Source organism: Pelophylax lessonae (assembly GCF_965119305.1).
Source record: "Pelophylax lessonae genome assembly, chromosome: 2".
Taxonomy (NCBI): Eukaryota; Metazoa; Chordata; class Amphibia; order Anura; family Ranidae; genus Pelophylax; species Pelophylax lessonae.
Genome location: NC_138769.1, coordinates 375254355 through 375276343, shown reverse-complemented (window position 1 = coordinate 375276343; position 21989 = coordinate 375254355). Strand labels below are relative to the sequence as shown.

General features: G+C 43.6%; 1 protein-coding gene across 2 annotated transcripts in view; it reads right to left on the bottom strand.

The window, feature by feature from the left end:
* The window catches only part of CLTC (clathrin heavy chain), a 129654-nt gene extending 109578 nt beyond the window's left edge, over nt 1-20076 (bottom strand). Inside the window, exon 1 of one of the 2 annotated variants that reach the window (XM_082245754.1) lies at nt 19709-20076. In XM_082245754.1, the coding sequence (XP_082101880.1) occupies nt 19709-19750 (42 nt within the window). In that variant the 5' untranslated portion in view covers nt 19751-20076. The remainder of the gene's footprint in view (nt 1-19708) is intronic. The other variant, XM_082245755.1, reaches the window with a different exon arrangement.
* Between the last annotated feature and the right edge of the window lie 1913 nt (nt 20077-21989).

The window sequence follows — 21989 nt, the reverse complement described above, 5'->3', positions numbered from 1 at the left end:
TATTTTGCGATTCGGCACTGCTTTAAACGGACAATTGCGCAGTCGTGCGATGCTGTACCTAAGTAAAATTGATTTTCCCACAAATAAAGCTTTCTTTTGGTGGTATTTGATCACCTGTGTGATTTTTTTTTTTTTGCGCTATTAACAAAAAAAAAGCGACAATTTTGAAAAAAAAAAATTTTTTTTCGCATTCCGCTATATGACATTCTCAAAAAAAATAAATAAAAAAATTTTTTTTAAACATTTTAGGCCAATTTGTTTTCTGCTACAAATTTTTAGTGAAAAAAAAAAAAAAAAAAAAAAAAAAAAGCAATAAGCGTATTTTGATTGGTTTGCGCAAACATTATTGCATCTACTAACTACGGGAAGGATTTATGTTATTTTTATTGTTTTTTATTTTTACTAGTAATGGCAGCGATCTGCGATTTTTTGCGGGACTGCGACATATCGGGCATATACTGCGGAAAGATCGGACCCCTGATATTTGACACTTTTGGGGGTACCAGTGACATTACTATATGCACTGTTACTGTAATAATGACACTGGCAGAGAAGGGGTTAACCCTGAGGGTGATCAAGGGGTTACATGTGAGCCTAGGGGAGTGAGGCTTCTGAAATGACCATAGAGACATGTGATCCTATATAGAAGGATCACGTGGGCTCTATGACCATTCCAGGGAGAAGAACGGTTGGCTGTGTTTACAACAGCCGACCACCGTCCTCTCTCAGCGGGGAGTGATCACGGGTGTCAAGCATGACACACGCATCAGCTTCCTCGCTGACAATTGGGGGCTGGAGTGCGGCGGCGCGCGGCTCGCCCCCTAGCTGCCACCAAGCAAACATATCCATACGTCTATACGAGCCACCCTGCCGCTGTGTGTATAATATATATTCCCTTCCCCACTTCCAGGACACGGCACCACGGCCGTCCATCCCAGAAGTTCGGCCCCCCTCTTCCTCCCCCCACCGCCGAGCCAATAGAAATGCGCAGCGCGCTTCGCGCAGTAGGGACCCAGCCGTGCACCAGCAAAGCTTCACTGCCAGGTTCCCTTACCGGCAATGGCGGCGGCAGCAACCGACAGCCGATGGAAACATCAGCTGCGGTGCCGACATCGCTGAACTCCAGGACAGGTAAGAGTCCTAATATTAAAAGTCAGCAGCTACAGTATGTGTAGCTGCTGACTTAATTTTTGTAGGGGAAAGCAGAACTCCGCTTTAAGGGAAACTACAGCTTACATACACAGCGGTGAAAACAGTTATTTGATCCTCTGCAGATTTTGTAAGTATGCCCACTTACAAAGAAATGAAGGGTCTATAATTTTTTGTCATAGGTCTATTTTAATTGATAGAGACAGAACATATCAAGCAAAAATCCAGAACACATAAAACAAAACACTCTAAATTAAGTTGCAGTAGAGTAAAATAAGTATTTGATCCCTAAGCAAAACATGACTTAGTACTTGGAGAAACCCTTGTCGGCAAGCACAGAGGTAAAGACATTTTGTAGCTTGTGACCAGGTTTTCACATCTCAGGAGGGATTTTGGTTCACTCTTTACAGATCTTCTCAAAAACCACTTGGCAAATCGAAGTTTCAACCCTCTCCATACATTTTCTATAGGACTAAGGTCTGTAGACTGGCTAGGCCACTCCATTACCCTAATGTGCTTCATGAGCCACTACTTTGTTGCCTTGGTGGTATGTTTTGGGTCATTGTCATGTTGAAAGACCCAACTATGGCCTATCTTCAGTGTTCTGGCTGAGGGAAAAAGGTTCTCATCCAAGATTTTACAATACATGGCCCTGTCCATTGGCCTCTCAATGCCCCAAAGCATAAGGTTTCCACATGCGGGGTTGACTTTAAGGATGGTGTTCTTAGGGCTATAGTCAGCATTTTTCTTCTTCCAAAACATGGCAAGTCTCCAAGAAGGCACATGTACAGTCATGCTGATGAACATCAAAATGATTCAGAGAAGGATTGGGGGAAAGTGCTGTGGTTAGATGAGACCAAACTTCATCTCTTTGGCTTTAACTCGACTCGCTGTGTTTGGAGGAAGAAAAATGCTGACCATGAACCCAAGAACACCACAGGAACCCCCACTGGGGTTGTGGCATCTAAATCAGATATGGGGTGCATTAGTAAGTGTAAATCTCTTTATGTCCTCCATTTTAAAGACACAGACAAAAAAATTCTAAATTTTACAGTCAAACAGAAGTTGTGGTGAAATTTTACACACAGGTTCCAGTGACTTCCTCTCACTTACAGTTGGGTCTACAGGACAGCAAGTAAGAGAAATCTCAGCAAAGAAAAACCTGAGTCGCTTTAACCAATCTAAAACAAATGGGAATTCCAACTATTCTAAAAGGGGATTTATACTGGCCTCTAAATTGTCTACTGGTTTCTAGAACAATTTACCAGGACTAACAATCAGTGTCACAATGATGCTAGAAATTAACACATGTGCACATAAAAAAACTAGCAGTATGTGATCTGAGGAACTCAGTAAGGTAGCTAGCTTTCTCTCCCCACCGCTGTTTCTAAAGTTCATGAGCGAGGCCAAACTCGTAAGGCCCGTACACACTTGACGGAAATCGGACGAAATATCCTCCGATTTTTCTCTCTCTTGCTCAGCATTCATTACAGTTTTTAGTTGACAGTGCATCGAAATTTCTCGTCCGATTTTTTTTTTTTTGGGGACATTTGTTCCTAGACTTCCGGGTCTGATCGGGTCCACATGAAAAAATGAAAGGTAGACTCGATCGGTCTGTCAGTGTGAAAGGGGCCTTAATCCTGAAGGCGTTTTAAATATTTTCCATAGTAAATTAGACTATGAAATTAAAATCTGTAGACACCACTCGTGGAGAAACACCTTAGCGAGAGGTCCTTAAAAGTTTAAAAACATGTGGGAAAAGCGTTTAAAAAAAAAGCTACAGTGAAGGATAAATTTAGGTTTTAAAAAAATATAGATTAACCCCCCCCCCCCCCCCACACACACATACACTTTATGCATTGAACAGGCTTTACTTGCATGAAAATAACTATTTTGACTATAGTATAAAAATGCTCAATTTCTACAGAAGTTTCCCTCTACAATTTTACTTTCCTTTCAGTTCCCGTTAAGGATCTTCTTAGGAAAAAAAAACAGCCAATTCTCTATTTCATTAGTTATGTATGATCTCACAAACCTCTACAGTACAACTTTAAAGAGACGGACAGAGAGCTTAGTAATACACCAATACAAACATGGATCTTAGTTTCTTGTTTAAAGCGTCTGTAAAATTATTTGCATCGTGTTGCCCCTACAGACTGCCTGCTGAATTCTGGGAACATGACAGGAATCCACGCCATTTTACTAGAATGGCTATTCTTACTAATGAAACCTGGCAATCAATACCAGATGTCATCTGAAGAGGGTAGTTAATAATTCAATAAAGGCATCTGAACCAAAAGACAATGTATCCATTACCTAGCTGTGCAGGAACAATCATTAATTTTGTTTTTTCTTTTTAAGCTTATACAGTAGAGAAACACTTTTATGTGGAAGGATGTTTTTGGCACATTCTCTAAAGCAGTATTAAACCCAAACTTGTAATATATTGCAGTTTACCAATTAAAAGATGTGGTGGCTGCATTTGTTTTCTGTAACCACTTGCTGACCACCCCATAGCAGATTTACTGCTACAGGGAGGCCGCGCTGTGCAGAATCACATGTATATATACACACACACACACAATTCTGTACTTCTTGGTTTTGGGCACGAGTGCGCACTGAGCCGGCTTGTTTCCGCTGTGATTTTACACAACGGAAGCTGATCAGCAGGTCCTGCCAATCGTTCGGTACACTGACAGAATGGCAGTCTGTCTATGTAAACAAGTCAGATTGTCAGTCAGTACAGAAGACATAGATTGGTGTGTTGCTAGTAAAAGCACCCCCCCCCCCACTACACAAACATAAGCTAGGCACAGTTAAACCTTTGATCACCCCTGGCATTAACCCCTTCCCAGCCAGTGTCATTGTTTACAGTGTAGTAAACTTTCTGGAGGTCAAGTGGTAAAAGTTGCCAATAAACACACCTCTCGTATTAGAGTGCCCCCACTCTGGATGAGGGAGCACTGCAGATAGCGACATTGCCAAATCTGGAGGGAGGAGAGTGTTCAATTTAAATACACTAACAAAGCCAAAATGCCAGCCAAGTTCAACGCGCACTGGGCTTAAAAAAAAAACAAAAAAAAAAACACCAGTTTCCTTGGCAGAAAAAAAATAAACGCTCAGAGAGCATTTTTGTACACATTTAGGAGTGTTTAGCATTTTCTTTGCCAGAAAGCTCCGATCAAAATATGCAAACAAGGGTTTTTTTCTGCCTCTAAAACGTTGAGCTCAAAATACGCCTGTAATTGTCCTAATGTGCATGGACAAATAGGATAACATTGAGCTGCTTCTACATTTAAAAACGCAAAACCACTGTGGAAGCAGCTATCTTAAAGCCAGTGGTGCATGGAGTCTAACACTGTATAATTTGTTACAGCAGTTTTTGTTTATGTAAAAATTTTATCCCTAAATAAAAGCTGACCATTGTAAGCACCCACCAGTGGTAATTGGCTTGTCTCATCCCTGTAAAAGGATACATCTGGAAGAGAGGTTTTTTTTTTTTTTTTTTTGTAAAACAGACTTACTGGGTGGATGACCAGATAAAAAAAAAAAAAAAAAGAAGCCTAAAAAAGAAAAAGGAATGCAGCTATCACATCTAGGCTTTGGTAAGCTGCAATATAATAAAGGTTTGCTTCTGTGTTTATTGCTGCTTTAATGTTGCTGTATGCTCTAAAGCATGGGTCCCCAACCCCAGAGCCGCAGCTCAGTGCCAGTCCTTGGCCTGTTGATGACTGGGCCACACAGCAGGAGATGAGAAGTGACCATAGTCTGCACAGGGCTATCACAGACCGCGATCACCGCTCACCTCCTGCTGTGCGGCCAAGCCGTATGTCCTGTCCCAACTCTTCTGCCCACCTGGTGACAATGTCCTCCCATCAGCAGGGCAGGGGGCAAGAGGAGCTGCAGATCAAAATCGAGAGCTCCTTCCGCCCCCTGCCCTGACAGGATGACATTATTGGGCGGGTGGAGGATCCGGGAGAGGACACACCAACTTAAAACAGGTAGGAGACCCATGCAGGAGATGCAGAGCCTGGAATGGGGAATTGTGCTGTGTGAGGTTAGAGAGGAAAAAGGGGGGCAGACTGCAGGGGCACTGACGGAGGCAGCTCTGATTGCTTGGGGCAAATTATCACAGTGCCCCCTTTACTATAATGTAAAGGGGGCTGCCTTGTAAAGAGGGCCTGTAATGTGAAGGGGTGCTGAGGACACTGTAAATGGGGGGGCTGTCATGTGAAGGGGGCTGATAAAAGAATCCGTGAATATCCCATTCCCCAACTGGTCTACAATCAAAAACCCTATCCCCCCCAGTCCCTGGGAAAATTAGCTGCCATAAAACCGGTCTCTGGTATCAAAAAGGTTGGGGACCGCTGCTCTAAAGCATAGATCAATGCAAAATTTAAAAAAAAAGAAAAAAAACACACACTATTCTGTAATACATGCACAGTTCCGAGTTTCGTCTTTTTTGCAAGAACAGCGAAATATGCCAGAAGTAAACTGGGCTCTTAGGCATCTTTCACATGGCCTAGACATGTGGCAAAACTAGCTGCATTTTTAACACTCTCGAACCCCTTTGCTAATGCACTAGGTATTTAAAGCATTGGAATGTAGATGGGACATTACCCATAAGTCTGTTAGCAGTACTTCAACTATCAACAATTTCTGGACACATCCTGTTTTCTAGGCTTTACTGCCTTTATCGAAGTAAATTGCAATGCACCTATATAGTGCTGTTGACTCATTCAGCATGTGTTTTTGAAGCGTTCGGAGTTATTTCCGCTTAGGCCCCTTTCACACGGGCTTTCTACACAGGCCCGCCTGTCAAGTTTTTGAGGCAGACCTGATCGGATACTCCATTTACCCCATGGGGCTGCCAAGGTCAGCGGTGACATGTCCGCTGATACCCGCCGCTATCCGATCCTGTCCGTGAATTCCAGACAGATAGTAACCCTATTTTCCATCAGTCTGGCAAATCAGATGAAGAATGGACAGGCGGTCCCTTTTCATGCAATCTCTCATAGAGGAGTGCGGGGCTCCGACAGGTCTGTCTCAGCACAGTGAGCAGAGACGGATCTTTGCTCAGCAAAAACCGAGTCTGCTGGGTGGAACACCCGTGTGAAAGGACCCTTAAATGTACTGAGGCCACAGGATATCTATGAATTGCTGACGATCTTTTTTTGGCACAAATCTACCAGCTTTAACAAAATGCACCCAATGGAATATTTAGGAGACCAAAAGGAAGTAAATAAGTGAAGTTCATTAATGTATATACATACGCTTAAAAGGTTTACAAAATGTGGTTTCTAACTTCAACCTGTTCAATAAAGCTTTGACAGAAAAAATAAAAATAAAAAATAAATACACACACATATACTGGAAGCAGATTGGCTACTATGCACAGCTGCACCAGATTTTGCACTCTCAAATTTTAGTAAATCAACCCGTGTGTAACAGGAATAATAAAAAAAAAAAAAAAAGATTTTAATTGGGTAATGAGCAATTATGTAGGCTTGTATCTCTGCAGTGGGGTGCAAAGAATGGAAACCATATCCCCATCAGCCTATTCATGTGTTGCACTTTATTTATTGGGACTAAATGACACAAGATCTTTTACTACCAGAGGTCATTACCAAACAACTATTATGGCACGCAGTCAGAAGTCTGGTCACAATCAACGCTTCCAAACAACCACTGTGATTAGTTAGCCCCATACCCAATACAGCAACAATGTTTCTGCATTCAGGCTGCAATGGTAAAGCCTACCCTCTCTAGGTGATAAGATGAGCATTTCTTCCAGAGTACAACTATACTTTGTCAATACAAATGGAACACTGCCCATTATGATACATAACACTAACCGTAAAGATATAGCTTAAAAAACACTGCACAAAAATGTACATTTTTATCCTATAGGAACAGCCCAGCAACATTTCTCCGGTCCGACTTTCATGCAACTTAAAGGCCATAGACTTCAATGTTAACCCTCAGAAGTTGCATGAAAAGTTGTACTTGAATGTTGTACAATGCAACTTGTGTGCAACAGTTATCCATTATCACTGGTCAAAGCCATATCAAAGTTGCACCTATCCAAAGTTGCGTCAAAGTTACACCAAATTTGCACTTCAAAGTTGGCGCAACTTTGGAGTTGTACAAGTGTGAATGGAGCGGAGCCTATTTCACCCTTTAATGCTGGCCTTCCCTCTCTGTGAGAGTGCTTAGGTGCAGTAGAATGTGGGAATACATATATTTACTTTAAGAGGCATAACTTCAGTAAAGGAGTATTTTTTTTTTTGTTTAGGTTGCACTTTTACCTGAATCACCACAAAGTTGGTGTGAGTACAGCGTTAGGATGTGCTAGGAGGATGTCATCACTGCACGTGAAAAAAAACCCACATGTCTGCATGCAGGAGTCTTTAGGAGCCATTACTGTGTGCTGTATATAACTGTATAGATCTGAGCTGAATCATTTAATGAAGTAATTGGGTTCTCATAGGCTTAGACGTAAACTAGCCAAATAAATTGTCCCCCATGTAAAATTAAATACTGGAAAAAGGGTATCTCTGTAAAGTAGAAATTACATACAGTATCTCACAAAAGTGAGTACACCCCTCACATTTTTGTAAATATTTTGTTATATCTTTTCATGTGACAACACTGAAGAAATGACACTTTACTACAATGTAAAGTAGTGAGTGTACAGCGTGTATAACAGTGTAAATTTGCTGTCCCCTAAAAATAACTCAACACACAGCCATTAATGTCTAAACCGCTGGCAACAAAAGTGACCCAAATTGGGCCCAAAGTGTCAATATTTTGTGTGGCCACCATCATTTTCCAGCACTGCCTTAACCCTCTTGGGCAAAGAGTTCACCAGAGCTTCACAGATTGCCACTGGAGTCCTCTTCCACTCCTCCATGATGACATCACAGAGCTGGTGGATGTTAGATGACCTTGTGCTCCTCCACCTTCCGTTTGAAGATGCCCCACAGATGCTCAATAGAGTTTAGGTCTAGAGACATGCTTGGCCAGTCCATCACCTTAACCCTCAGCTTCTTTAGTAAGGCAGTGGTTGTCTTAGAGGTGTTGGGGGGGGGGGGGGGGTCCAGTATGTTGGGATACTGCCCTGGAGCCCAGTCTCCAAATGGAGGGGATCATGCTCTGCTTCAGCATGTCATACTACATGTAGGCATTCATGTTTCCCTCAATGAACTGAAGACCCCCAGTGCCAGTAGCACTCATGCAGCCCCAGACACTCCCACTACCATGCTTGACTGTAGGCAAGACACAGTTATCTTTGTACTCTTCACCTGTTTTCCGCCACACACGCTTGACACCATCTAAACCAAATAAGTTTATCTTGGTCTCGTCATACCACAGGACATGGTTCCAGTAATCCATGTCTTTAGTCTGCTTGTCTTCAGCAAATTGTAGGCTTTCTTGTGCATCATTTTTAGAAGAGGCTTCCTTCTGGGATGACAGCCATACAGACCAATTTGATGCAGTGTGCGGCGTATGGTCTGAGCACTGACAGGCTGACCCTCCCCCACCCCTTCAACATCTGCAGCAATGCTGGCAGCACTCATACGTCTATTTCCCAAAGACAACCTGGATATGATGCTGAGCATGTGCACTAAAATTCTTTGGTTGTCCATGGAGAGGCCTGTTCTGAGTGGAACCTGTACTGTTAAACCGCTGTATAGTCTTTGCCACCGTGCTGCAACTCAGTTTCAGGGTCTTGGAAATCTTTTTAGCCTAGGCCATCTTTATGTAGAGCAACAATTCTTTTGTTCAGATCCACAGAGAATTCTTTGCCATGAGGTGCCAAGTTAAACTTTCAGTGACCAGTATGAGAGTGTGAGAGCAATAACACCAAATTTAACACACCTGCTACCCATTCACACCTGAGACCTTGTAACACTAATGAATTACACCAGGGAGGGAAAATGGCTAATTGGGCCCAATTTGGACAATTTCACTTAGGGGAGTACTCACTTTCGTTGCCATTGGTAGAGTTATTTTGAGGGGATATCAAATTTACACTGTTATACACGCTGTACACTCACTACTTTACATTGTAGCAAAGTGTCATTTCTTCAGTGTTGTCACATGAAAAGATAATAAAATATTTACAAAAATGTAAGGGGGTGTACTCACTTTTGTGATATACTGTACTTCCCTATCCCACCCTCCATGCTGCTGATCTCCCCCATCTTCGAAAGTTATTGTGACCAGAGTATCTACTTCAACACATTTCCAGAGTATCAGATTCTTGATCCCTCGCAAAGCACTGTGGTTCCCTCCAGCTTGTCCCATATCACTGTGTCCACAGTGATATATGGGGTCTGCAAAGTAACCACAGTGTTCAGCAAGGTTTAAAACACAACACTCACAGAAGTGCGTCAAATAAGTATTCTGTGGGTCATGTCGTTTTTTTTCAACATAGAAAAACGATTGGTGCAGGAGTGGTGCCAGGCTAAACAGAGTTTAAAGCCAAAGTTTAAAGCCAAAGTCTCAGCTAGTTCAGCAGGAACAGGCTGAGATTCCAACCATGTGTGGGCAGACTGACTGTTCCCAAGTTGATCAATTTTGGTACAACCAGCTTGCCAGATTTTACATGTGATTAGTTCTAGCAGCTTTTATAGCTGCTAGCAATGGTTCTGCAGGAGGAATTCCCCCATCAACACAGTCAGTGTTGATGGGGAAAATCGCAGGAAAGAACATTTCTTTGACTGTGGCCGGCTTTAAATGCAATCTAACCACAGTTAACGTTTAGATAATTTAAGCAACTTCAGAAGCAGCAACCTTACCTACAACAGATCTTTCTGTAAACAGTAGTGATCTTTCTTAGCCCACAAGAACATGGGGTGTACTAAACTGTATGCCTGTGGAGGATCATGTTTATCCACACAAGGATACACAAGTAATCCATGAATGGGACATTGTGGGTGCACAGACACAAATGCAGACAGCGTGTCTGTGCACCCACTGCGTTCCAATTGACACTATTGGGACGGCTTACATGGGATGCATGGAAAACTGTGCATCCATGTATGGGTAAACGCAGCACACTAAGGGCATATGCTTTATTTCACCCAATGGAAAATAGACCTTAAATCACAAGTGCAAAATACACATACAATAGTGTAAAAGGTTACTGAAGGTGTGATTTTAAGTGCAAAAAAAAAATGTGAATTAAGTACGGCAAGTCTTCGGGGCATATTTATAAAGCAGTGACTTTTAAACATTAATTGCTGGTAATCCATCACTGTAATCTAAAAAAACACATTCACCAGGTAGTTTCACCTACAGTGCATGTTTCACTTCTTTATAGATATGCCCTATTGCAGTGATGGCAAACCTTGGCACCCCAAATGTTTTGGAACTACATTTCCCATGATGCAGTGTAGTTGAGCATCATGGGAAAGATAAGGTTTGCCATCACTGCCCTATTGTATTCTTTGCAAACACAGAAGTTCTGTTATCAAACAAATGAATGACACATCTGTGTCAATGTCTCTATATAAACTGCCACATGCAGTTGAATTGCTTATTCCTCTTTCAGATATACTGCATCTTACAGTCAGTTATCTTATCGTAATACTATATATGTAATGACCCAAAGTACGCAAACGCAAGCATACCACAAGATAAGCCAAATGACTGCAAGTAAAGGAAATCTACATACAAAATAAATAATGAAGTGATATTATACCCATACATGCAGGATGGTTGGATTTTTAACCTGGCTTCTTATATCCCCAAGTAACCCCAGTAGCAAGATCTCCTTTGCCGCTGTTTCTGGCTATGCTCCAGTCCCATGTATACTGCAATATTCTTGAGAACCCAGGGACGCTGAAAGCAAAGGGACGCTGCCATCTTCTGCATCTAATTGTGGCCAATTGCATGTAACTGCTCTTGCAGTGATCACATGCGAGTGATCAGCGCTGGACGCAAACTGCCTGCTTCCAGGGACAATCACTTGGGATTACTGCATGAGTGCGTTACATGCGAGTGGCCATGATTATATGTGGGAGCTGGCAGCCTCCCATTGCATTCAAATGTGGCTGCCTCCCGCAGCTAATCGCCAGAGGTCTCCACTGACATCCGCTGCCCCATAGAGCTGCATGGAGGATCCGATCAGATCCACCTAAAAAACAGACAGGCGGATCGGATTGGATCGCCCGTGTGAAAGGGCCCTTAGACAATTGAGTACCGTCCGTGATACTTTTATTTGCATTCTAATTTTCAGGACAAGCTTTTGTGGTGTAGCCGCAGTACTGCTTGGCCCTTGAAGCATGGGGTATACCGGTGAAGCTTGTCCTGAAAATGTGGATGTTAAATAGAAAGTAAACCCCTCGATTAAAGATTACGTTTCAAAAAGCATGTTCCAGCAATGTAACTGTCACACTGCTGTCAAACCATCCAATGGCTGTTGTCATAATTGATCACATGTGCAGCATCATGGCAGCTGAAGATTAAACAGAGGCCAAGATGGCAGCTTCTTTGGCTGAAAACGATAGGAGAGCTTGCTTGCACTTTAATGTGAAAAAAAAAAAGTATCACAGACAGTAAATCGATTGTTCTTATTGCGACTGAATATAGTTACAATCACCTCAAGAGTAGTGCGTCTATTATAAGGCTCTTTAAGCATTAAAAAAAATGCAGGGAAAAAAAAAAAAAAAACAACCCCCACACGAGAAGGATAATGCTTAACCCCTTGGCGCCTGACTCCCGACCCTTTAAGGGATTTCAGATGCTAGGAGGCATGGTGGTGTTCACAATCATGTGGCCGCCGTGATGCGGCTGCTTGGCACCAAGGCCCACGCATCAAGTGGCTGTGTATTTGGGTGCCGTCGGCGCCAAGAGGTTAAAGAACTTTCTGGTGCACCAAAACAAAAAAGGTGCGCAATGTCTTACAGTTGGTCTTATTTGGAAAGCAGCCACAGCAAATTGATTTATAGTTCTAAAAAGGGAATTACTTTAATACTTTTTAAGATCCTTTTTTTTCTCCTGTAAATAATTTATGTTCAGTTTTGGATGTGGTACCAGAGCAAACCACCAATCCATTATAAAGATGTGGATTAGCCTAAAGTAGAAAAGCCTGTACCCTGCCAGCATATCCCAGAGGTGAGCCCCTGCTCTGGGTAGATACAGGGGTCTCTCCGCAGAGGTCCACCTTTACCCCGCAATTAGCAAAACTCATTCTCCGCACTAACTGGAAAGCTCTGGCTCAGCAGGAAGCATGTCAGTCCTCTGCAGATACCCTGCTTAAATACAGACAGCAAGGGTCCTTCTCTACTGCAGACTGATAGGGGACAGGCTATTATACTCCTGCTGTGGCTGCTTTCTAAAGTAAACCAACTAAGTTTTAAACTCCTCTTATTTACATGCACCTAGAAAGTAGTTAGTAGCCATCAGTTCAGTAGAGGTTTAAGGGCAGGTTTAACACACGGACAGAGTTAAAATAGAACTACGGGTTTCATGTCACTTTAAATTGTGAGTTTGGGCCTAAAAAAGTATTTTGATTACAGGAAGATGCAGCTGCTGTGTCTGCTGTACTATACTTTTGTAGTGTTCGCCACTCTCAGAATTAAGAGTCAGGCTAAGTGCTTGTCTGACATTCAGGAAAAGCATTGTACTTTTATTAATGACCACAACACCTCCTCTGAATGGCCGAGGTAAAAAGTCATGACAACATGCACCTGCCTCTCTACCTCGTCATTGATAAACATACATGTTTTATATGCTTATCCCATGATGCCTGTGACTGGCTATGCTTCCTTATGGGAACTGACAGCCCCATTTCTGGCCCGATATTGGTTTTTGATGTCCTCCTCTTCCCTTTTCTTTACTTGTCCTTTATGGCGTGATGTATATGGACCACCTTTTTTGTTATTAATTTGTTACCAGAATTTATATGCATGTTTACGGTTTTTCACCACCTATGGCAATAGCTTTCGCAGCTAGTAGCATTTTGTTCATCTTTACATGATCTCTTCTGCTATAGCCTATACTTTACAATAAAAATGAGGCTTCTCTTGAAAATCTTATGTGGTTATTGGCAATCAAAATCTCAGCAGTGGAACATTCCAATCCACTACAGCATGAACAGGATGACAAACAGAAGCCTTCAGTATGTAGAAAACATCCTTGTTTTACTTCTTTATTTTCAGTCTTAGCAGAAATATATATTTTAAAATGAACAACATTAAAATAACTTCTGACCTACAAATCAAGACCTGTAAACCCAAGGTAGCAACCCTGTCCCATTCACATAAACCTGATATTTGATAACAGCTATTAAAGTGGAACTAAACCCCCCTAACTTTTAGGCCTCATGCACACTGGACATTATAAAAACGCCAGTAGCCTTATGCCCCATACACACATGCAGATTATCTGCAGACTTTTGTCTGCAGACTTACCAAAACCATATAATATGAGGTCAAACCTAAACACTTTCAATTTGTATGCAATCAGGCAGGCCCTTGCACTACATAGAAAAGGTAAGTCTGCAGACAAAAGTCTGCAGATAATCTGCACGTGTGTATGGGGCATTAGCTGCAAAATGCAGCTGCAAAAACACAAGTTCTGCAGCATTTTTGCATTAGCGTTTTTTAACAAATCTATAAATAAATGTCGAATAGCCCCATTAGTCCCGGTTCACACTACCCCGACTTGTCAGGCGACTTGGCCACGTGACAAGTCGCGGACCATTCAGTGCTATGGGACCCGCTCTAATAGGAGCGACTCAAGTCGCTCCGACTTAGAAAATAGTTCCTGTATTACTTTTGACCAAAGTCGGAGCGACTTGCATTGACTTCCATTATGTGAAGTCCATGCAAGTCGCGCCGAAGTCGCGGTGCACGGCGACTTCACTAGTCGCCCCCGAAGTCGGATCGCCATAGTGTGAACTGACACTTCGAGTTAGAGCATTTTTACAGCTAAAAAAAAAAAAAAACTTCTTTAAACCCACTAGTTCTGGAGGGGGGGTTGCAGCCAGAAAACGCCCCTGCCAAAAAACTGCAGATAAAAGCCTATATTGGCATGGTGGACACATAGGATAACATACTGGGGAGTTTAGTGGCTGTTGGGGAAAAAAAAAATGTACGTCTGAAGCCTAAAACAGCAGCTGTAAAAACGCCCAGTGTGTATTAGAACTGCACGATCATAAAAAAACGCAATCTCGATTTACCCCCGACTATCTTAACCACTTGCCGACTGCTCACAGTAATCCTACTGCAGCTCCCCTGTGTGCCATACACCTACATCGCTGGACTCCTAGTGATTTTGGCGGCGCGCTCCGGCTGTGTTTAGACACAGCGGGAGTCGGGCGGAGGAGGAGAGGCGGCAATTGCAGCCTCCCTTCCCCAAAACTGTGAGAAGACCTGCCTGCTTATGTAAACAAAGCAGGTGGATCTTCTCAGTGACAGACAGGAGGAGATCACAGGATACAACATAGCTGAAGCTGGGATCTCTGTCTCTGTCACAGAACCCCCTCCCCCCACACACATCAGTAAGCATGAGGCATACATTTAACCTTTGATCACCCATAGGGTTAACCCCTTCCCTGCCAGTGTCATTATTACACTAACAATGCAAATTTTTGGGGAAAATAAGGACGTAGATTTTGTTTGGGTACAGCATTGCACGGCCGCAGGATTGTCTGTTAAAGTAACGCAGTACCGAATCGCAAAACAGGGCCTGGTCAGGAAGGGGGTAAAATCTTCTGGGGCTGAAGTGGTTAAAACAACATGTCCTTGATTCATACAAAGCTGTTCTCTGCTCACTCACAGCTGTCAAAGAAAAAAAGGAAGAGCCTCTGGCAAATGTTTATCAACATTGGTAAGGCCGCAACTATACACAAAATGCTTTACAATGTAGCATTCTGTTCTTTAGATCAAAGGAATGAACTTCCGTCTGTGAGGGCAGTTTAACCTCTTAAAGACTAAGCTTTTTTCTGACACTTGTTGCTTACAAGTTAAAATTAATTGTTTTTATGCTAGCAAATTACTTAGAACCCCCAAACATATTTTTTTTTTTAGCAGAGACCCTAGAGAATAAAATGGCGGTCCGTTGCAATATTTTATGTCACACTGTATTAGCGCAGAAGTTTTTCAAAGGCAGTTTTTTGGGAAAAATACACTTCAATGAATTTAAAAATAACTAAACCGTAAAGTTAGCACTTTTTTTGTATAATGTAAAAGATGGATCGCCGAGAATCAGCGGTTTAGAGCTAGCAGTTCCCCTCAGGGGATAAAAGCGATCCGATCTCTGTGAACTAAGGGAAGTCAATGACCGATCTATCCTCCTGCTCACTCAAGGTCCTCCGTGTGAATGTGGAAAAAATAAGAAGATCTAGTGGTCTTTGTTTAAAAGTTTAATGGCCAAAGTCTGACAGTAGTACACTTACATAGAAGACACATAAGCTGTGCGGGCTGGACAACAAAACAATCTCAGGCTAGGTGTCCATAAAGATACATCCGATGTGAGGCTCTGCCCCCTATACGTGTTGCGTCACACGTTTGACTTCCAGTAGGTGGAGGACAGCATAAGCACCTTATTTATTCAGCACTGAAAGCATTGTTTGCACTTTATGGACTCTTGTCAAAGCATGTTCAATTACATGAATCTCTAGTTGATTTTTCCTATATTTTGCACCTCATTGATGATAATGCTTCTTGGGGGGAGTGGGGGGGCCTGTCAGAACACAATAGCACAGCAGGGGAGATAGCTGTACTGACATCAGATTGATAGTACAGTGGCTCCAATCTGAGCTGTCAGGTTTTTTTTTTTAAATACTAGTAATATGCAATAGGCTTTAGATTCTAAGCTCCTTGAGGGCAGGGACTAGCATAAATGTGCATTATATATGCAATGTACTGTGTAAACTCTTGGTGCTATACAAGTACCTGTAATAAATGTTCAAAAGAGTGTATGTGTGACACCTGACATTATGCAAACAAGTGAACGGTGGACTTAAACTGATAGCTTTATTTATGCTTTGCCAGTTTATTGTCCTTTAAATGTTAGGGGGCAGACTAGTACGGGGATACCCCAAGAGGCACTATTGCTCCCACTGACCCAAACGGAGCGCATTTGCTCCCGCTGACCCTCGTCTATGGCATGGTTTACTCCCACTGGCCACATTCTACACTCCCAAAATTTGAAGGACAAACATCAGTCTAAATCCCCCCGTTCACATTTTTGCATGATTTCAGGTGTCACGCATGCACTTTTTCGAACATTACAGGTACTTTTACAGCACCAAGGGTTTAGACAGTATATTACATAACTCACATTTATGCTAGTCTCTGCCCTCAAGCCTACAATCTAAAACCTAGTACATATTAGTAGTATTTAAAAAAACAAAAAAAACTGACAGCTCAGATTGGAGCTGCTATACTAACAATCTGTTAGTACCATGATCTCCCCTGCTGTGCTATTGTGTTCTGACAGGGGGACAGCCCCTCCAGAACACTCCAGTTAGCCATTGGCTGAGAGCGCTGATCCGGCAAACCTTTTTCGGACATGCCCCCTCGACAGAAGCAGGCTGAACGGCTCCTGTCGGACTGGCTGCCGCACACACGGGGAACACGTCGGCCAGCATCATGTCAGTGGGAGCAATAGTGCCACATAGGCTGGAGGGCAAGCAAAAAGCCACACAGTCTGAAGACCCTTGGTATAGTGCACGCCACACAGTCTGAAGACCCTTGGTATAGTGCACGCCACACAGTCTGAAGACCCGTGGTATAGTGCATGCCCAACTTTAGAAGACCCTTGGTATAGTGCATGCCAAGCTTTAGAAGACCCGTGGTATAGTGCATGCCAAGCTTTAGAAGACCCGTGGTATAGTGCATGCCAAGCTTTAGAAGACCCGTGGTATAGTGCATGCCCAGCTTTAGAAGACCCGTGGTATAGTGCATGCCCAGCTTTTTTTGCATGCTAGGGCTGAACGATAGTCGATATGATATCGACTATCGTTCTGCAGGGGTGGGCGATATTCATATCGCCGAAGCCGCGATATTTACCATTAGGCAGGGAGAAGTCGGGACTCGAAGGAGGACTCACAGTGGTGGCAGCCTTCCCACACGTTCAGCGGTGAGCAGTGCGCCGTAAGCAGCTGCACAGCTAACCAATCACGCGTGCCTGCACATCTGATTTGTTCCCTGTGCCGCTACCAGGTGATTGGTTCGCTGTGCCGCGCTCACCGCTCCGTCAAGAGAACTAGCTCCAGGGCGGCAGAGGAAACGTGTGGGACAGATGTCATGTCGGGCTGTGTTTTTCTACCTCCTACCACAACTGTGAGTCCCGACTCTGCCTAATCCGTCTTCTGCATTAAACAAAGAGAAATATTGCGATATTTATCGTTGAAAACGAAATATCGCAATGTTCTTTTTTCCCCAATACCATGCAGCCCTAGTGCATGCCCAGCTTTAGAAGACCCGTGGTATAGTGCATGCCCAGCTTTAGAAGACCCGTGGTATAGTGCATGCCCAGCTCTAGAAGACCCGTGGTATAGTGCATGCCCAGCTCTAGAAGACCCGTGGTATAGTGCATGCCCAGCTCTAGAAGACCCGTGGTATAGTGCATGCCCAGCTCTAGAAGACCCGTGGTATAGTGCATGCCCAGCTCTAGAAGACCCGTGGTATAGTGCATGCCCAGCTTTAGAAGACCCGTGGTATAGTGCATGCCCAGCCCTAGAAGACCCGTGGTATAGTGCATGCCCAGCCCTAGAAGACCCGTGGTATAGTGCATGCCCAGCTAGAGCTGCACGATTCTGGCCAAAATGAGAATCACGATTTTTTAGCTTGGAATAAAGATCACGATTCTCTCACGATTCTCTGTGTAACAAAAAAAAAAATTGGGATAACTTTACTGTTACGTTTTTTTTTTTATTCATTAAAGTCTATTAATTGCGTTTGAAAGACTGCTGCGCAAATACAGTGTGACATAAAATATTACAACAATCGCCATTTTATTCTGTAGGGTTTTTGAAAAAAAAAATATATAAAATGTTTGGGGGTTCCAAGTACTTTTCTAGCAAAAAAAACTGATTTTAACTTGCAAGCAACAATTGTCAGAAAAAGGTCCAGTCTTTAAGAGGTTAAACTTCCTTTCTCCCTGGCAGAGGGAAGGAAAAGAAGATACAATGTAATCATTTTTGTTTATAGTTACTGGGAGACTTTGCTGATAGGCATTTGCCTGGAGGCTTTTTTTTTTTTTTCCACAGCTGTTCTCTCTGCTATTCAGCTATGCAAAGAATCGACCATATCTCAGGTTCAGATCGTCAGGGGGGGTGAATAGAGATCGCGATTTTCATACGATTAATCGTGCAGCTCTATGCCCAGCTCTAGAAGACCCGTGGTATAGTGCATGCCCAGCTCTAGAAGACCCGTGGTATAGTGCATGCCCAGCTCTAGAAAACCCGTGGTATAGTGCATGCCCAGCTCTAGAAAACCCGTGGTATAGTGCATGCCCAGCTCTAGAAGACCCGTGGTATAGTGCATGCCCAGCTTTAGAAGACCCGTGGTATAGTGCATGCCCAGCTTTAGAAGACCCGTGGTATAGTGCATGCCCAGCTCTAGAAGACCCGTGGTATAGTGCATGCCCAGCTCTAGAAGACCCGTGGTATAGTGCATGCCCAGCTCTAGAAGACCCGTGGTATAGTGCATGCCCAGCTCTAGAAGACCCGTGGTATAGTGCATGCCCAGCTCTAGAAGACCCGTGGTATAGTGCATGCCCAGCTCTAGAAGACCCGTGGTATAGTGCATGCCCAGCTCTAGAAGACCCGTGGTATAGTGCATGCCCAGCTTTAGAAGAGAGTTATATTACATAAATCAACATAAAAAAAAGGCTCCTACAGGGCAAGTTTACAGTTTTCATGTCCTACAGGGCAAGGATGATGAAGCAGCCCGCAGGATTGGCACTACCCAAAAGGTAACATACATCAAATGGCAGCATTTGAATGGTCTTGACTGCTATAAAGCCCCTAGCTTGTTCAGTTACAGTATAACTGGGGATATATGACTGCAGTGTGGTTGCAATGCTAAATTAGGAACACAACATTGGCTTGCTTTAGCCAGGAGCGATCAGCAATGAATGAAAAGTAGAGCAGCACTGGGCAGAAGATCTAACGACGGCCAAGCCCAGAGGCTGACAGTGTGTATGTGTAATGATATAGGAAGAGGAGATCTTTGCCCTTTCCTATACAAGTCACACTCATTCATTCGTCACTACACCCAAATTACACAATGCCTGTGACAGTGACACTCCCTGCATACACCTGCCGGAGCTCTCCCTACTCCTTCCGCCTTCACTCTATGACCTCATCAGGGCCCCCTCAGGCCTGGATCCCATGGTGATCCCTGCCCTCCTCTAAGCGCTATCTGAGGGCCGCCTGTCCTCTAGTCAGGGTGACCCGGCTGCTGAGGAGGTGAGAAGGCCGGAGTTAATTCATAGTACCGGCCTAGTAGTGTAGAGGAAGCCTGACATTGCTGGAGGTGCCCGTCTCCCTGAGGCGCCCCCTTCCCGCTCCCCTGGCCGGCCTTATCCGTTGTACCTGTAGGTGCTCCTGGAAGCGGATGGGTAATATCTGAGCCATGGCGGTTCCTAGCTCTTCTTCCTCCTCTGTGGTGTGTCTTCTTCCTCCTCCCGCTGCTGCCTGTGTCCGGCTTCCTGGTTCGCTGTGTGGGCCGATGAAAGCGATGTCCTGGCTGGGCCGCCTGTCAGGGAGAGAGAGCTCGCGTCCTCCGGCTGCTCCTTAGCTGTCTCTCTCGGGCAGGAACCGCAATGGCGGAAACGGGAGAGCTGCCTCTGCAATCCGGAACGACAGCTTCACCCTCACTCTGCGCCCCGCCCCCTCACCGCGGACGGATCCCGCCTGACCTGACTACCAACGCCCGGCGGAGGGATACCACGTTCTTCCCTTAGATTAGAACACTACGAGGAGAACGTTCTGCCTGCGGCTGCTCAATGGCGGTTCAGGGGTGGCGGTTTGTTATAGGGAACGAGTCAGTGACTTGGCTCTGATGAAGGGGCTGAGCTCGGCGTCCGGGATTCTTTTTTTTTCCTCCTTCCTTTTTTAATTTTGCCACATCATGCGACTCGATGACGTGATGTCATTTCCGGAAATTCTGTACCTTGGCCTTGGAGCCCTGGTCACATGACGAGGGATGCTGCCTGATGATGGGAGGCAGTGATGATATGCTGTCAGCGGGAAGCCTGCTTCCTATGAGGGACTGGACGTTATTGAACGATCGCTGCTTCACACTGATCATCAGGATACTTCTATAGGGCTTGTATTACCAGGGAGATCTGTCTGCACGTGTCAGTATGGATTGCTGCTACAGAGTACCTCCTCCTCCATCAGCATCCCCACTCCAATCCGGTCACCTTGGCTAAGGTCATACATATGACAGCAAGAACCTTCCTGGGATAAAAGCATGTTACAGATCCATCATGCCAAGGCTCCGTTCACATCTAGGCATTGCTATTTTTACAAGCGTTTTATTTTTCCTGGCGTTTTTGTACAGGCGTGTTGACAAGTGACCAAAGAAAAGCAGTAAAGCGCCTGTAATCTGCCAAAAGAGAAGCTCATGTTCTTTTTTTTGAGCGACGGGCGTTTTGTTTAACCACTTTAAGACCAGAAGATTTGACCTAGCCCTATTTTGCGGTTCGGCACTGCGTTTTTTTAACGGACAATGGCGCGGTCGTGCGACGCTGTACCCAAATAAAATTGACGTCCTTTTCCCACAAATAGAGCTTTCTTTTGGCGGTATTTGATCACCTGTGCGATTTTTATTTTTTGTGCTATAAACAAAAAAAGAGCCACAATTTTGAAAAAAAAAAAAAAACAATATTTTTCACATTCTGCTATATAACATTCCCCCCAAAACAATTAAAAATCCAAGTTTTTTTAACATATTACGCCAATGTGTTTTCTGCTACATATTTATGGTAAAAAAAAAAAATCGCAATAAGCGTATTTTTTTTTTCTAAATTTTATTTATTTATCATTTTTTCCATATACATTTATATACAATCATGGTATCATATATTATTTACATTGTTGCAGAGGTTAAGAGTTATAACTTCAATAATCCTCCCACCATGGGAAATGATTACACCATCAAAAAAATAATCATAACCTAAATATTCCCCAAATAGCTGGTCTATTTATATACCTTTTGTATTCTAACCTCTATTTTAATACTCAACTATAAGGGACCACAGAACATAACAAGACAAACACTAAACAAAAAAAAAACAATATTTTTCACATTCTGCTATATAACTTTCCCCCAAAAAATTAAAAATCCAAATTTTTTAACATATTACGCCAATTTGTTTTCTGCTACATATTTATGGTAAATGATTGGTTTGCGCAAAAGTTATCGCATTTACTATATGCACTCTTACTAGTAATGGCAGCGATCTGCGATTTTTTGCGGGGCTGCTACATTGCTATGGACAGATCGGACGCCTAACTGACATTTTTGACACTTTTGAGGGGACCAGTGACATTACTACAGTAATCAGTGCTAAAAAATATGCACTGTTACTGTGATAATGACACTGGCAGGGAAGGGGTTAACCCTATGGGTGATCAAAGGGTTAAATGTATGCCACATGCTTACTGATGTGTGGGGGAGGGGGGTTCTGTGACACAGACAGATTGCAGGTTCAGCAATGCTGAATCCTTTGATCTCTTCCTGTCTGTCACTGAGAAGATCCGCCTGCTTTGTTTACATAAGCAGGCGGATCTTCTCACACTTTCCCCGACGATCGGGGAAGAGATGCCGCCTCTCCTTCTCCGGCCCGACTGCCGAGCGCACCACCCA